Below are 17,889 nucleotides of genomic sequence, written 5' to 3'. Positions count from 1 at the left end.
CTGGGGGTTCAAAGTCACTCTCAGTTCACAGACACAAGCTGGGAGGTGATGGCCTGGGGGTTCAAAGTCACTCTCAGTTCACAGACACAAGCTGGTAGGTGATGGCCTGGGGGTTCAAAGTCACTCGCCCAGCTGGGATTTCACTCAGGGTCACACTCAGGCAGTGGAACAGAGCTGGGGGCTCACAGGCATCCCGGGGGACAGACTGCACGGGAGGGAGATGGGATCTTCCCAGGAAGTCTACACACACAGGCTTCAGAGCCACTGCTGAGACTTCATTTCACTGTCTCCCTATCTCCTAACCACACTACTGTTTTGGATGTTGTTGTTCTGCAGACAAATTCGTCTTTGGATCTTTGAAATACACAAGTACAACATGTTGTGCATTTGTGTGTGTATCCTAAGATACAGATTTTTCTTTGCTAGTGATGTTTTTATTCTCCTAAAGACTTTTTCTTAGGAAATAGATTTATCTATCTTTTATATACACATATACACACCCATATAAACATATACATATATCAGCCATTATAATCAAGGGGGAAAGGTCATTAGCAGAGAATGCCCAAAGGAAGAAAATTGCTCAGTTCACCCCTTTTCCAGAAATAATGCTGCAGAGGATGAGACAGTAGTGAAAGGGACAGAGAGGACCTGAGTTTGAGGCCAACCTCTGCTTCCTCCAGGCTCTGAGATGTTGAGCAAGTTACTATCCCATTCTGAGTCTCAAATGCAGGACCAGATAAATGAGAAGGATCGTACCTCTCACAATATAGTAACAGGTGAATTAGATGAAGTTCATTAAATGCCCTTTAAATGTTAAACGAGTGAGAAAGAATACAAATATTGAAAGCGAGATGCCTTTTCACCGTGAAAAAATTAGCTTGCAAGTTCAAGTTAGGTATGTGTGTATACATTTCAAAGTGTTAGAAATTAAAAGAAAATGTTCCTTCTTGAAATGTCAGAGCCTTGTTGGTCTGATTTTGTCTCGGGTGTTCTGCCATTAAGACAAACATGAAACCAGACAGGAGCCCCTCAGAACACTGAGCATCATGACACGAGCCCAAGTCCATCCCTGGAAACAGTGTCCAGCCCTGTGCTCACACAGTGTCACATAAGCAACTCTGCTGCTTGACCCAGTCTCATTAGAAGGACACACCGTGAGCACAGGGGAAGGTCCTCTGTGAGCCCTTCATGGGACTCTCACTTCTGCTTTCTTGCCGGCTTTTTATTCTCTCTCTCCTTTTTAGTTTTCCTTACAGTGGAGTTGCCTGCCACTGTTTCTCTTATTAGTGGTGCTAATTGGGCATGTTAGGCCGAGGAAGCAAGAGGGAGCGAAGCTGAGTGGGGCCAGACTCTGTCCTTCCTTGCCTGCCCCTAGGTGACGTCCGTGGCGCCGACTTCTCTGTTGATTAGTAGCTTCCGCATGTCTCTGCAGAGAGGAAGCCTCACTCACAGTCCAGAAGACGTAACTCTTTTGAGAGTGAGTTGTCAGCCACTGTTCTCTTCAAATGGAACTCAAGAGACAAAGTGACTTGTCTCATTTCTTCTGTAAAATCTCATCAAACCTCAGCACTGGGAACCACGGATGAGATGACATCAGAGTCTGACAGAATGCCTGTTGCATGGCTGGCACTCAAGAGAATGGTGACTGAATTAAAGACCAAAGATTTCACACATGCAACATTCCAAATCTGAGACCTATCACTCAAAGCCCACCTCTGCCAGGCTGGTATCTAACAGAGCATTTTACCTCATTACGGGCTGGTTATTTAGAAAATACTTAATCTCCTACTCCTACTCCCCACTGAATGGGGCTCAGTTCACGGCTGAGACTGCAACAAAACCAAAGCTTAGCTCCTTGCTGGAGTTCCTCATGGACCAGGGGTGACAGAAGTAATTGCACAACTGATCAGCAGCTTCAGCTCTGTCACACTTTGTGCAGAGTACAAGTTGTGAGGAGGACTGGAAGGGGAAGGCATCCGTGACAGCACAGCATGCTTTGAAGGATGAGCAGACAGCTGTCCCAGGTAGAAGGAAGAACATAACAAACTCCTCACGGGGGAAAGAGTCAGAGGAGGTAGGTGGGGAGGCCTGGGGAGGAGCCAACAGACCAGGGCAGGACGGGGCTGGTCACACGGGGAGCCTTTCCCTTCGGCCCTCTAGTATAAGAATGTTTGTAAGCAACTAGAGAGCCTCAACTAAGATGAGGGAGAGGTGGCCTGGTGCAGTATCCTTTTCATTTTTAGCAGACCTGCCTGCCCATGGTGGAAGCACAGAGCATTTGTTTAGCCTCCATCGTTAGCCCTTGACTGGAGACCCAGTAAGTGCCGGACACTGGACAAATCCTCACATCACGTCCTCTTAACAATGTTGCAAGGGAGGACATTTCATTCTGGGTTGAAAACATGAAAAAACTCAGGCACCAAGACATTCAATAATGTGGGTCAGGCCAGGCGCCCAGTCTGCAGCAAAACTGGGTTTGCAAGGGCCAAAACTATTGCATGACCCTGCAGGTGCCCCGCCTACCAGTGGTGGGGGCCGGTCCACAGTGGGCTCGGCCTGCTGATAGCCATCGGTGTTTGCTGGTCAGTGAACTAACAGATAAATGTGGGCATGAGTGAGTGACTGATGCCAGATCTGGAAGGAGCAATGAACCCCGAAGGCCTGGGAACTAACCAAGTTGGTGATAATAGACAACAGGTTGCCTTCCCAGCTCACTAGTTCTGCTGTTTCACGTTGGGGTGACCTTACCAGCCCCTCAGTAGGTCAGAGCCCTGCCGGGTGTCCAGTGTGACCGGGTGTCCAGAGTGTGACCGGGCCCCTACCCTGCCCTTTCCCAAGGCATCCTGGACAAGTCGGAGGGAGAAGTGATCACTCACTCGGTTCTCTGCACCACGGGGAAGGATCCCATCCGTACGTAGGAACTCTGCTCTCCATTCTCTCTCTTCCCCAAGATTTCCTTCACGCTGAACAAATCCATCAGGTCAAACCCTGTCCAAAGAGAAGAGGTGGTTGTGAGTCTGGTAGAGGAAGAGCCCGAGAGACAAAGGAAAACACATCCCTGCTCAGGCTGCCTGCCCACCCTGACTGGGGCACAAACACATCCCTGCTCAGGCTGCCTGCCCACCCTGACCGGGCACAAACACATCCGGGAGAAACATTAGCAGCAGAGTAACAGGAGGTACGGCTCCGACTGAACTCCAGGGGAAGGTGTGGAGGGCGCTAACACCGCGTCCTCTGTGTTCTTGGTCAGGCATCCTACATGTGCGTGCAGCCCCTGAAAAGCCTTCAGTTAATTTAAGGAGTGAAGCGGGCATGGCCCAGAGGGAGGAGAGCCAGGCAGAGGGCACGCCGGGGCCCCTGTTCTCAGACACAGCACCTCCAAGGCTTGGGCACAGTGTCTCACCCCCTTATGCCCCTTCCCTCATCTGCACAAAAGGGACAGCAGCACCCACTTGGCACTCTGTGTTGGGCCCAGGACACACACAAGACATGGTGGCTTGTTCAGAGAAGGCACCTGCTCACTGTGAGAGCCAGAGAGGGAATCCAGAATCTGGGGGGCATGTGCCCAACGCCACCCTGTGCCAAGTCAGGGCCAGGAACCGCAGTGGGGGCCTGGTCCTGGTCACCTCATTCTGGGTTTCCCCTTACCTTTCATATGTGGGAGAATTAGAACAAAACAAAATAGTTTTTAAAAAGCAAACACACGCTCTACTTTCTGGTTTCATTTTTATTTTGGTTTCAGTGAATAAAAACAATTTTTTTTTTGAACCCAACAAAAATTTGAACGCCAAGGAATTAACCAGGCAGCAGCAAAGGGCAGTGGAAGAAAAGATGAATGGCTTGAAATAAATAAGGGCTGGGAAGGGAATGAAGAATGCTCCCGAGGTGGAGGGACTGATGCAGGGCTGGTGCGATAAGCAGCGATGGTTCACTACGGAGCTGAGAGGCTGCACCTCACTGCAGCCCCTGTCAGAGGGGCCGTGTGGCACTGGGAAGCTGCAGGGGTGGCCCAGTACTCGCTGGCTGCGCCCCTGTGCCAGGTGCCTGCTGTGGCCTGTCCTCCTCTGCCAGGATAAAGACCGTGCAGCCACAGTTCCTCCTATGTCTTCAGCAGGTCTGGGTGAGATGCAGGAGCTTATCTGTTCAGGGGTCCATCAATTGCATTAGACACTGAGCTCTTTGAGGAAAGGGACCAGATCTGATTTATTTTTCTATCTTTAAAAAGTCTGGTGCTTTGTTGTTCCTGCTTGAAGCATTGTTTGCAGGAAGGAAGGACAGAAGGAATGAATTCACCTTCCCCCTTATAGTCTCCAAGGTATTAGATACCTAATAGCTGCTCAGACACCAACAAGAAACAGATGGGGCCAGCTGGGGATGTCAGGACCCATAGCGAGGTCACCCTGGCATGGGCATAGCAGGCCCTGCCAGCCACGGGAGCAGTTTGTGTTTCTTTCTTCAGGCAACCTGGAGCCATGGAGGGCGTTAAAGTGGGGTAGTGACAACATCTGGTTTGTTTTCCAAGGTCATTCTGGCAGCAGGACAGAGGAGTATGGAGCCCATTGAGGAGCAGGGCTGCTGAGCTGGGCGGTGGAGAGGAGGACTGGAGGGACTTGGGTTGGAGAGCTATTTAGGAAGTGCTGTGGGCATGACTCAGTGATTATCTGGATGTGGGGACCTGGGTGAGAGGAGAGAGAAATCCAGAATGTCTGTGGCCAGATTTGAGACCTGTGCCCTGCCTAACATTCTTTAAGTATTAGATAGTTAACTTCCCAGGAAAGCTGACACTTTTAGTCACTAGACTTTGCAGAACAATTGGTTATTAGAGCAGAGAGGGACCTTGGGGAACTTCTGTGGTATCCACTGTCACATAGGTGCAGAAACTGAGGCTCAGAGATGTCAGGAGACTGACTCAAGGCCCCCAGACTACTGAGCCTCATGGCCAGCTAAGACCTACCTCCCATTGCCCATACCTCTTCAGTCCCCGTCCTCATCATCACAGCTAAGGCTAAAAGTAGCCAGAATCCTAAGGTAAAATCTGGAGATGACGCTTTTGTGAAGTGGAGTTTGTTTGTTTGTTTCCAGAACACAAAAGCTGCTTCGATTACCCCATCACATCTGAAGTGGCAAGTCAGAGGCTTCATCTCTGCCTAACTCCCTCTTCAGCCTCAACAGGGCTGGGAATGGTTTTTCCAGGTCTGGTTATAATTAGAGCAGATAAAGCAGGTTCTCTGTGCACTCAGAGTGCAGACAGGGTCTCTGGCAGGGCCCTCCTGGCATGGGACACTCCATGGAGGGGAGGGGAAAGGAAGCTGCAGGACCCCACTGGCTGAGGACGACACAGCAGGATTTATGATAGAGGGTCCCACCAGACTGCAGCAGAACCCTCCACATGTGCCAAGGCTAAGACCATGTTCACAGTTCTGCATATTCACATGTGTATAAACACACACATGTACACATGTATGCTCACACATGCACCCTCACAATGCATGTCCACACATACATGTTCACAAATGCACACGCATGCACACACATGCATACTCGCTCACACACACCCTTTCTGAATCTTCCCAACCACAATCAATTACTCTTAAGTACAACAGATGCTCACTGCTATTTAGTCTCTAGAATGACAAGAAACGGCAGGCTCATTCTGAGCTGCAGAAAATGTAGACAGACACGTTTGCTCACGTGCCCGCCACTCTCCCTCCCTTCCTCTTTTCCTTTCTTCCTTCTTCCCTTTCATTTTATAATCTGTCCATTCATTCACATGTCCAGGCTTTGATTCATACAACACAGGTTTACTGAGACAGGCACTGTCCTCTGTCCTCAAGGCACACAGAATGCCCAAGTACGAGCAGGTCCTGCCCTCAAATACTTCATATACTTGCAGACAGGGGAAAAAATAATGATGATAACCTCAGCCTGCAGTTCTCAGGATAGAATAAAATTAAAAAAGAGCAACTAATGGTCTCTTGAAGCCTAAAGTGATTTCTTGGAGTTGACTGTGTTGGGCTTTGAGGGATGAGTAGGAGTTCACCATGGGAACAAGGCACACCAACAAGAGGAAGTGTCATCAGTCAAGGGGACCATCATTCTTTGGGGAGCTGGTGGACATTCCTATAGGCCCATGAACAAGCTGGAGCGGAAGAGGCAGAACCCCTCAAGCAGGGCTAAGGGGCAGGGACTATCAGAGAGCCAAGCATCCTGGGGTGAAGAAAGACAGCTCTTGGTGAAGGGAGGTGACAGGCCAGTGCTGGGGGCTGCATTCTGATTATAGGGATAGTGTAGCCTTCCAGAGGACAGATAATGGCAGGCTAGGTGGACTCAGCAGCAGTAAAGAGAGAAAAACTTTTTTAAAATCACCTCTGCCTTCCACCAAGTGGACACCACAACCACCACAGTGCTATGTCCCCTCTTTGGCTGTCAGTCTGGGGTGGCCTGTCTACAGGGCAGAGTTCTAGATCTCCATATTCTTGCCTTCTTACGGCAGGAAAGGACATTCACTCTTGATGGTTGGGGTCAGCATGCCTAAGTTTTAGGACAAATGTGACTTTCTTTCTTCACTCTGCTGAATCAGTCAGCTTGTAATAAACATCACACAGCTCAAACACCAAGGCTGGCAGATGTTTATAAATGTGGGCTTGCTGAATGACTATCTGGATAGCAACCCTGACTCCTGCCACAAACTCAGGCAGCTGACCTGCTCCCTCTGAACCTGTTTCCCAGCTGTAAATAAAATGTGCATAGGTGCAGCTTAGGATGTGCTGTGGGGTTAACTGGGGGGACGCAGGAGCCCTGCTGGGGCCTCCAGAGAGAGCTCAGAAAGCACTCACGCTACTCTGACTACTGCTGAATGGCATTACTGCCCCAGGTCCCCTCCCTCGTAACAAGTGACTAGAAGTTACTGCTAGGAAGGACTCGTGGCTCACACGGCCACTGCAGTATCTGCAGCAAGTCTTGGAAGAGGGACGTTGTGGGAAGTGTCTAGGGCAGAGCTGGCCAAGCACACCTGAGCTCAGCAATGGGCAAAGATTATCCAGGAGCCAGAGCTTTGCTGGAGTGACCAAGGCAAATGCAGGCACCTCTAGGTCGAGCTGCCCAGCAGTCCTGCAGCAAGGGCAAGTGGCCCCGCTGTGCATCCACTTGTCTCAAGACGGCCAAGTTAACAATGTGAAGGAGGTGGAAGTCATCGTATCTCACACATCACCCAAAGCAAGCCTGATAACTGAACACAGCATGCACACCACACACCCTGCCTAGAGAGACTACCAGGTAAATGAGGCTGCCTCGGCTGGCGCTCCCCTGAAAGAGCTAAGAGGTTATTTAAGAGGAGCCTGATGGAGACAGGGGGAGACAGAGGAGGCAGGGAAAGTAGCTGATAGAGGATGGCAGGAAGTTGGTCCCTGGGAGAAGACTGCTCCTGGACGCTGCTGGGACGCCCGGGGAACTGAGTCACGTGTGGACCTCAGAAGAATCGGGCCTGAGGAACAGCAGGCCTGGGTGTCTCTGCACCTGTAGTCCCCAGCTGAGGGGTGCTCCTGAGGTGGTTTAACTCCCCAGCACATGGCACCTGCTGTGCATACAGGCCGGGCAGCCTCCACCATTCTAGAAAGTTACCTCAGGCACAAAGAGGCAGACACCGGCATCCTCAAGTCAGTAGGACACACTGACACACAAGGGCCCTGGGATGCAGGCAGGGCACTGGCAGGGCCCATCAAACCTCCCCGTGAAGGAGAGTGGCCGCCTGCACAGTTCAGGGGAGTTCTGACCTCCCCTGGCTCACTGCCGTGTGGCTGTGGAATGGATGTGCCACTGAAGACAGTGAGGACCAAGGGAGGGTGATGGACCAGCAGGGCAGAGTGGCTGCCTTGCTGGATGTGGGAGGGAAGACAACTTCCCTGAGGTCCCAGAGGAAGTGCTTAGCTGGACACCTGGCCTCCGAGAGGCCCACATTGCTGCATAGGGCTACTAGCATGCTGGGCCACCCTGACTCATTGTGGCAGCACAGCTCTCTGCCAAGACCAGACAGCCTGGGAGGAGGTTTTGTGATGCTCCCTCCTGCAGCTGGGTGTGCAGCCCTGTGTCTGTTCATTCACCCATTGATTTGCTGCAGTATTTATAGCTCTGATCCCTCTCTCTCCAAAACACATTTAGTCATTCACTCTTTTGCTCACTTTGCCAATCATCTCTTACTCACTCACCAACTCCTTTACAAACTCATTCATTCCCACATGTGGGAGCGTGGCTCCTACAGGGAGGTCTGTGGCATGCCAGATAGACAGGAATGTTCCCTGCTGTGAGAGGCGCTCCGAGGAGAGTGGCCACTGGCCCGGTTCAAGCCACTCTTTGGGGCCTTTGGTGAAAGATAGAGTGAAAGGGGGTCAGCAATGCCACCCCAGAATCTACTGGGGTCCTGCACGCAACTGTGACTAGTACACCACAGCAAGTGTCTCTCTTACCTGTGATTTCCTTGGTCACCCCATTGGTGTGCTTAAAGCGATCCCCTTCCACACGGACGCTAGGGCAGAGCACGTCTGAGAGAGAGAAGAGGAAAGAGAAGGATGAGAAAATGTGTGCACCAACCCCCAGTGACACACGACAGCAAAGGGACCCTCCCCATCCACCGCAGGTAAGGGGCAAGGCTTGCAGCTGACGCAGGAGCCACATGCCGCCCCACACTCACTCATGCTTTCATGTTCTCATGTACTTTTAAGCATCGATTCTGCAAATACTTTGCTCTGTCCTGGGGGTGAAATATGAACAAGGTCTGTTCCCTGCAATGAACTCACAGCCTCATCTGGGAGAGGAAGCCAGACACACAAATCATGTTATTCATACAGCATCGTGAGGATGGACATTTGTGCCAGCTGCTGGAGCCTCGGGGCACCTAACTACACAAGAATCATGTTATCCACACAGTGTTGTGAGGATGGACATCTGAGCCAGCTGCTGGGGCCTCAGGGCACCTAACTAGCTCAGGAGGAGAGGGCCGCTTGCCTGAAAAGCATCCTCTTTAAAGGACCAGTGGGATTTAGCCAAACAGACAAAAGACCAAAGGTGACGTGGGCAGAAGGGACCTCACATGTGAAGGTGCATGTGTGTGTGAAAACTCCAAGTTACCAGGTATCAATGGAGCAGAACTGTGTGCAGGGGCAGAAGGCATCTCATGTGTCACCTCACGGAGCTTCAGGCACTATTCCAGGAGAATGCAAGCTCCAAGAGAAGTAAAACTCCTCAGTTACACAAAAGTGTGACCTGAAGTTTTCATAGAGCCTCACTTTAAAAACATTGGAAGAAAGATGAGACCGCTGAGTCCTTCTACTGAACCCTGGGGAAGGCACTAACAGAATCTGTGTTTCATTTCAGATGTGTTTAATTTGTGTTTAATTTCAGGTTAGATTACATTATTTGCATTTGTAAAGTCAAGTCCAAACTCTAGGCAATACTGAGTTTTAATGTGCAGGGGCCCAGCCTGCTCCACACCGACTAGCTCGGTGTCTTGGAGACGTCTCTCCATCTCTGTGTCATGGGCACCTGTGGCACATGAGACCTCAAAACACACACACGTGTCACAGGGGCAAGATGAAATCCACAGTAACAGGGGCCAGGGTAAGCAGCTACTGCACCCCCATAAATGCGGCACTTGAGGCAGCTCACTGCCCCCCCTGCACCCCAGCCCCCCGCCGTGCCCACTTTGGCTGTCATGCACCTTTATCATAATTGCACATTACTAGGCAGTCGTCCCAGCACCCCGTCAATTCCACGTGCATGTGTGTTCCACCAGCAGTGAGCGGAGCACATCAGATCTCTCCTGACCTTGGGAGGAGGTATTTTTAACATTTATCCTAAGCAGCACCCCCAGGTCTGACAGCCCCGCAGATGGGGTTATTTTGGAAACAGCTCCACGCTGTCTGGGAACGCGTGTGAGAGGCTGCAGCCCGGCGCGACTTTCAGACAGCTCCACCCAGGCCAGCGGCAGCTGCGGGATGATGATCAAGTGCCTTAATGTTGGCAAGCTGCCAGAGAGACAGGCTAGGGACTGTGTGTCATTTTAATGAGTTTAAAATTTAAAATGAGTTGGCTCAGAAGGTTCCGTCTATCCTCGATTACAAGCAAATCTCAGGAGGCTGATGGCCGGAGCTCAGAGGAGGCTGCCACGTTGAGTCAGGTCTCTGTAAATTTCCCAAATGAGGACATGAACACAGAAAAGATGGAGACTCTTCTAGAAGATGGTGAAACTTGCCCAAACCGCTTTAGGAAATCTTTCCTAGAACAACTGCAAATTCCCTTTGGGCACCATCACTATGCCTCATCCATTCTAGAGGTTCAAGGAGTAATTTATAGTTGACTTGGTCACATCAAGGCAAATGGCTTCTGAAATAGACCTACCAGACAGGCTTCCCAGGGATGCTGGGGCCCTCGGTGCTCACATGTTTGGCAGGGAGGTGAGAGGAGCGACCGAAGCCTCTCTCAGCCTGTAACTAGAAGCCACGTTCCAGTCCCTTTTGGCTGGGACCACTCCTCATCTTAGATAATGATCTGTTATTTCTGCATTCACCCTTTTATTCTGAGCTTCACATATGTTCCAAGTTTTAAGCTACTTTTGAGTCTTAGAAATAGATAATAGATAAAGTCACAGTCCTTGCCTTCAAGGGCCTCCTGGGCTGGCTACACGCACAGATTCCAAATACATCAGTGCAAGAAAGGGTCAGAGCGTTGTGACATCACGTATCTCCTTGCTCCCCGGGGCTTCCTCCTCAATCTTAGAGACTCTGTTCATCCTTCTCCAACCCCAAGGCCTATTTCCATTCATCCCAGCCTAGCTAAGGAGCCCCTCCTCATAGATGGTTATGTCTCTCTCTCTAGGGCAGTGGTTCTCAACCTTCCTAATGCCATGAGCCTTTAATAGTTCCTGTGATTTGCGACCCACAGGTTGAGAATCACTGCTCTAAGAAGTAGGAGTCCTCAGATCTGGCTGGATCTCAGCTCACGCCCCTTTGGCCACTGTCTTCCCAGCCCTAGCCTACAGTAGATCTTCAGTTCATATTGACCAGAACTGAGAAGCAACCCTGGACAGCAGGCTGGGGAGCCTTCCGGGCATGGGGTCCATCATGACTTTGATGAGCCAGTGAGACCCACAGACTCCTGGGCTCCTGCCCTGGAGGTGTGGCAGACACCATCAGCTGCCAGCTTAATCTACCTCCCACTTCTTCCTTGCTAAAGAAATGCCACTTGAGTTCAGATGGGCAGTTTTCAACACAAGAAAAAAATCTGTGGCTGATTGGCTTAAGCCAGGGGTGGTTATTCTGTTCCCTACCTTTCCAGATTCGCTTACAACTAGGGAGGGACGTGACCCTGATCTTGATGAGGAAACAAATAAAAGAAGTTTGCTGTGGATGGGGGAAGGGAGGAACTTAAAAGGTTTGGTTTTCTTGATGTAAGGATAGACAGGTGGATAGGGCAGGCAACTGTCCTTTCCCTTCTTTCTCCCCTGAATGTGGGCCATAAAGTCTGCCAGACTGTCCAGGAGAATCAGAAGTATAGGAATTCTAGAACCAGCAACTCCAAAGCATAAGAGTTGAAAGGGTGAAAAGATTAAGAAAATCCCTTCTCTTTGTTCAAGCCACTTCAGTTGGGTTTCTTTGAGTCCCTCCAAGCTGTCTGCCTTGCACAGCCAAGGTAGAGACCTGGAAAACAGATTCCCCTTCCAGATGGCTGAGCACAGTGAATGAGGGGGTTGAGAATCGGTGCAGTATTTTTTCCTGGTAAAGGAAACACTGACAGATCAAGTTACTCTCGCTATCCCAACAAATATGGATTTCTCAGGAAGAAGTTCTAGAATTAAGGAGAGGATAAATTCTCAAGAATCAAGATAAATATTCAATTTGTTCTTGGTTGGTTGGTTGGCTGATTTTCCTTTTTCAAAGTGTGAGAATACAAAAACAAACATTCCAGATTACAAAGACATTGTCCTCTTGGAGTTCACTTCTTGTCTACCTTTCATGGCCATTTCTCTTCACTCTTTAAGCAAATAGAGCGTTCTAGACTTCTGCTAAGGAAAGAGATAACTCCTCACACAGCCTGGGTTCTGTTTCACCAGTAGCCTACTGACTGATCAGAGTTACCGTTCTAAAGGGAAACACCAGCATTTACTGCAAACTTTCTGGAAAACACTTCCACTTACTTGTCCTTATTACCAAATGGCAAAAGGGGCCTGTGTGTCTGCCTATTTGGGGAAGGGGAGGTTTTGCACAGGCTGGTCTCCGAGGTCCTTGTGCTCTGTGCTGACACACCCTGGGTTCTGTCTCCAGAACACAGCTAAGCCCTACCACCAAGAATTTTTCCAGTTGGGAAAAGAAAGTGCCTACAATTACTGTGCCAGTTACCTGGCTTTGGATTTACCTATAACAACCCTCCTATAAAAGGCAGATTTTGTTCCTATCACTCATATGTAAAAACTGGGCCTGAGAGAGGAAACTCACCAGATAGGAGGACTGTCTGTATTTGAATAAACGCCTACTCGAATCTAGCAAGTAGGATGAGAGATGGTGGCCCCAGACTAAGAGATCAGCAGGACCAGTAGAAGCCAGGGAAGGATACTGGGACAGCCCTGCTGGGTACCAGACAGGAAGCAATCCCTGCTCATCCATCACATCTTCGTGGCTGCCACGATGAGTGCAGCTGACCACAGACAAGATGTATGACATCCAAGAGGGCAGGGAAGAGGCGGAGGAGGAGAGAAATAAATCAAATGCCCAGCAGACACACGGCCCAGTCCCTCTTCTGCGCCAAGGCCAGCCAGAGAACCAGCCACACAACCCCACCTTAGGGAGGTAGCAGACACTGCGTCAGCCACAAGGCCCTGGGGCTAAAGTTAATGAGCATTACAATCGCCGCAGCTCCCAGGGACCCAGTGCCCACGCGTCTGGATACTCAGCCAACCTGTGTGCTGATGGCTTCTGAGGCTCTTCACAGCTCTGCTGGAGGGATGTGGTTATCTCCATGACCGCCAAACACATGTGGGTGGCTTGCTGTGCACCAGACATTGTTTCACGCATGTTGAATACATTAGCACATTTAATCAAATCCTCACCACAACTTCACAGGGTAGGCGCTGCTATTTACAGATGTAGAAAGAAAGGCGTAAAGAAGTCACTCACTTGCCCGAGGCCACACAGCTAGCAAAGGCAAAGTCAGCACGATGGCTCCGGGACCCAGTCCTCCTCACTGCATGTTGCAGCCTCTCCAAGGGCTGCCCAAGGTCACTGGTCAATATAGATTCAAATCTGCCTCCAAAGCCTATGCCAGCAGATGGCCAGTCAGCCACCTCCTGAAGCCCATCCTACCCTTGAACAGTCTTGATTTATACAAGGATCTTCCTCTCTCTGCACCTATAGGATCCATTTGTTTACATGAGAGGAAGCTGAGTCTCAGAGAGGTTAAGTAATCTACCCAACATCACACAGCTAACAAGTGGCAGAGGTGAGAACAGAGCCAAGGGAGTCAGACTTGGACATCTGAGCTCCCAACCACTATCCGCAAATCTCAGCACTGGAAAGCTCCTTGGGTATTACAAGTAATAAACAACAGCCAACTACTAAGTGATTACACTGGGTCACAGTCACACACATGCTTTCATTTAATCCTGCCCAGGATCCTGCAAGGAGGCTACAGTTACCCATAATTTATAGGTGAATCTGTAGCCTTCCTGGTTACAAAAAAAGGGAATTTAATTGACCACATTTCAGGTCAAGGAAGTAGATCGCATGAGAAGATGGAAAGGAGATGACCCAGGGGCCCAGCACTGGGTTCTTATGCCCAGTTCTACCTCCACCACCTGTTCTGGAACTTTCTGGGGATTCTCGGCTTACATTTCTCCTCTAGGTCAAAGGGTATGATCTACAGCTAACTCCCAAGGAGCTCCAGATCCCCTGGCTTGTCCATCCACATCTCCCAGCTCCTCTAGGCTAGAAAGAGGGTGTGGTCAGGGTGCCAAGTATTTTGTGGGGGTGTTTATGTAAGTGTTTAGAGGAAGTCTGATAAAATATTTGGCAAAGAAAATATTGCTAGCAAGAAAAATCCCCTGGCCCCATTGACAGCTACAAACACTGGTTCCCAAGACCAGGGTCATTTGTGTCCTTCCCCTCTGTGCCCATCTCAGGAAGAGCCAGTGTAAGGAAGAAATGGTGACCAGAGCAGGGGCCCTGCCAGGGCCATGTCCTCTCCTAGACAGACAGGGGCTGTGTGTTGGCTTGAAGAGAAACAAAAACCAGGCCAGTGCCAAGACAGTAACTCTGGGTCCCATGGTGATGGAAGGGAGCTCTGGAGTAGACCTCTCTCACGCCCATTACCCCATCTGTGTCTGTTTCCAAACCTAAAAGTAGAGATGAGAGTTTGTGTTTTCCCCCACCCACGCTTGTCCTAAAGATCAAGTGGGATGGTGGATGGGAAGTTCTGGACAGTAAGTGCCCATTCATTGATTCATTCATTCAGCCAACACAGATCTGCCTAGTACCTGGAACATATGGCCGGTATGAATAGGCACAGCCCATGAGTACACAGGTCAAGCTGCTCCTTGCCTGGTGGTGCTGATGGGGAAGGCAGAGAGCAACATGGAACAATACAGAGGCCAATGCATAGAAGCATCTGGCCCATGCTGTGGCACAAGGGGAGGAAGGCACTGGATGGACCCTGGGAAGGCCTCTAGGGAGAGTGAGATCTGAGCTGAGAGCACAGAAGTGGAACCGGTAAGAGTGGGAAGGGCAGGTGCCAAGCTCCAAGGTGGGAGGGAGCAGAGGAGGGAAACTGGAGGACGCCAGGCCATGGGGAGCCTCATGGCCTAGGACAATGAGGAGACCTCTCTGCCCAGGCATGTGAGGGCAGATGTGACTGAAGATGGGGAGCAGCAGGGGCCATGGAAGCTACTGCCCAAGGAGAGCCATAAACAGCCCTCCCCTGAGCACCCCTCATCTCTGATTTCTAACCTCCCAGTCCCATAGTTCCCTCCACCTCATTTCCCTCCTGGGGAATGGCCCTTAGACCAGGCACTAGCTGGTGTCACCAAAGACTGTGAGGAAATTTCTCCAGGACAGTGCAGGAGGAGATGGGGGTTTAGGGGACCCTAGGGGCAGCAGAGTCCTTGGTATGGAACATAACAGAGTGTTGGGACCAACCCCCCCTTCCCTCCATGTTTAATGAATGGAATGCCTGCCATGCACCTGACCCTGAACTGATCCTGGGAAGGAAAATTATGGGCAAAATGACAACTGCCTGTCCTCAGGGACCTGCCGTCCAGTGGAAAAGATGGACATTGATCAAATGAGGTGCTAAGGTCTCCCAGACATGTGAGATGCCAGCAGGTGATGCGCTGAGGCAGGGTAGGTGAGAGGCTGGGGTCACAGGTGGCTGCAAGGGTGGGGTGTCTACTGGGCTAGGAGGGGGAGGTGACGGTATAGGCAGGAAAGAATAACCTATGGGAGGTCCAGACCAGGATGGTGGGGAGGAGCATGCACACACAGCAGGGGACAGTCAGTACAGGGAAGAGCAGCAGTGAGATGAGGGGGGCTCAGGGCTAGAGTGGGGTTGACAGGCTGCAAGGGAGGGCCTGGTTGTGCTAGGGCCAGGGAAGACGACCAGTAATGAGGCCACTGCAGGGCCCCACAGAAAGGAAAATGATGATGGTGTGGAGGTAGCCAGACCTTGGATCTGTCTTGAAAGCAGGCAGGGCAAGCATGGTGGCAGATTAGACATGGAACACCTGGGACAGAGAACATTGCATCCCGCAGGGCTGGGAGACAAAGCCCTCATATAGGAGCTCAGTTCTGGGCATTTTACAATCGAGACATCTGGTAGATCTGTGGGCAGCAACCTGAGCTACATGCCCACTTACAGATGTCAGATTTCAATGCGGAAGCTGTTGTGGAGCGGGTGAGATCCTTCAGAGACAGGGAGAAGAGGCCAGCAAACTAGGTCCCAGGGTCTCCAACACTGTCACGTGGGGAGGTCAACAGCGACCAAAGAGCCTGAGAAGGGGAGGCCAGTGAGGGAGGAGGGAACTGGGGAGAGGGGCCTGGAGGCCTTTCATTTCAGGGATGGTCTGAATTGTCCATCCACACGTCCTCTAGTAACAAATGACTGGGGAGTTTAGGGGCAGAAATGACAGGAAAACACCTTCATGCCTGCTCCCCAAAGCCTCCACAACAGGTCTCTTTGCTTCACAAGAGTCTCTCTCTTTTAATGATTGAAAAATTATGTTCAACAAGAACATTAGAGAGATGATAATGACTCTGTGTCCACATTGGGGGTGGCCTGAGACAGACGTGGACTGACTTGTACCTGGTTCATCCTGAAACCAACAAGCTCACGATTCCAAGGAGCTCAACAGTGTTGAATAATACCTTCCAATATTTTGGTTAAAAGTGGTGTTTCAGCAAAGAAAAGGAATTATCAGTTACTGAATGCCGTTCAATACGCCCAGCATATTCATATAGTATTGCCCTAGCTGGTCTTCTGATTTTCCCAGAAGATGGAGGTTCACAAGATTAAGTGACTGTCCCAAAGTAACAGACGCATAATCAAGATCCAGAATGCCAACCCAAATCTCCCATCTCTGCACAACAGCAAGTGCTGTGTGGATGGCCAAGGTGAAAAGGGAAACAGCAAGACCAGTGCCCGGCTGAATGACCCTTCTGCCAACCAAGGGTCCTGGGGACCAGAAAACACCTTAAAGGAGTAGATGTGGGAGACATCCACATAGCAGATGGGGACAGGGATGAAGGTCCTAGGGTGTGATCACAGGCTAATGGCAGGCAGGGAGAGAGGTAATATGCCACAGGGACCATAGGGCACTCCTGCTCTTTTGGAAAGTTATAATCAAGGAGGAGTGAGGACAAGAACAAGCATGTCCTGAGGGTCTACCCTCTGCTGACCACTGCCCAGATGCTAGGGAGGCCACAGGGAGCAGAAGAGAATCTCTGCCCTCAGGAAGCTCACACACCAGTGGATTTTATTATTCATTTCTCCCAACAGCCTTCCTGAGGATTTTGTTATTAACGATTTACACATTAACTAAAGCTCAAAGGGTTGCAAGGCCTGCTCCTCATTTCTCTTCCAGGAAGTGGCAGAGGGAGGATCCAAACCCAGGTCTACTCAAACCACAGGGGTTGAGTCCTTCCCACTGCATAATCCCTCTTGCCTTCTGGGCACACACTGTCATGACTGGTGATCACCAATGAGAAGTGGCATCTTTGGAGCTCTCGGGGAAGTTCAATCTCTTATACTTGGTCTACCCTTATTTCAAGAGTGCACCTTTGGAACTCTGAGGGAAGTTTGATCTCTCACACTTGGTCTATCCTTCTTTCAGGGGTAAGTAGAGACCTTCTGTTCAAGTCTGGTCCACCCAGACCCCATCAGATTCTGCTACCTTTTTCTTCTCAGAGAAGCTTGGTAGAAGTGGTGGTGATTGTGATGATGATGGTGATGATGATGATGGTGGTGGTGGTGATGGTGGAGGTACTGGTGATAGTGGTAGGATGATGGTAGTAATGAATATAATGATGGTGGTGATAATGGTTATAATAATGATGGTGGTGGAGTGGTGATGGTGATGATAATAATAAGAGTAGTGATGATGATGGTGGTAATGGTGGTGGTGGTAGTGATGGTGATGGTTATAGTTGTGATGATGGTGGTGTTAAATGGTGATGGTGAAGGTAGTGGTGATAATGGTGATGATTATGGTAGTGGTGGTGATGGTGGTGATTATGGTAGTGGTAGTGATGGTGGTGGAGATGGTGGAGGTAGTGGTGACACTGGTGGTGATGATGGTGATGGTGGAGGTAGTGGTGACACTGGTGGTGATGATGGTGATGGTGGAGGTAGTGG

At 50.3% G+C, this 17,889-nt stretch overlaps 1 protein-coding gene across 1 annotated transcript in view; it reads right to left on the bottom strand.

Moving 5' to 3' along the window:
* Positions 1–17,889, bottom strand: part of COL22A1 (collagen type XXII alpha 1 chain) — a 249,321-nt gene that overhangs the window by 208,701 nt on the left and 22,731 nt on the right. Inside the window, exons 3-4 of the mRNA XM_023514966.1 lie at positions 8,466–8,540; positions 2,880–2,991 (exon numbers count right to left, since the gene is read on the bottom strand). Of these exons, the coding sequence (XP_023370734.1) occupies positions 2,880–2,991; positions 8,466–8,540 (187 nt within the window). The remainder of the gene's footprint in view (positions 1–2,879; positions 2,992–8,465; positions 8,541–17,889) is intronic.

The sequence above is a fragment of the Otolemur garnettii genome, unplaced genomic scaffold (assembly GCF_000181295.1).
Source record: "Otolemur garnettii isolate 467f Iridium unplaced genomic scaffold, OtoGar3 scaffold00062, whole genome shotgun sequence".
Taxonomy (NCBI): domain Eukaryota; kingdom Metazoa; phylum Chordata; class Mammalia; order Primates; family Galagidae; genus Otolemur; species Otolemur garnettii.
The sequence above is the reverse complement of the archived record's forward strand: the minus strand, read 5'-3'. Positions and strand labels throughout refer to the sequence as shown.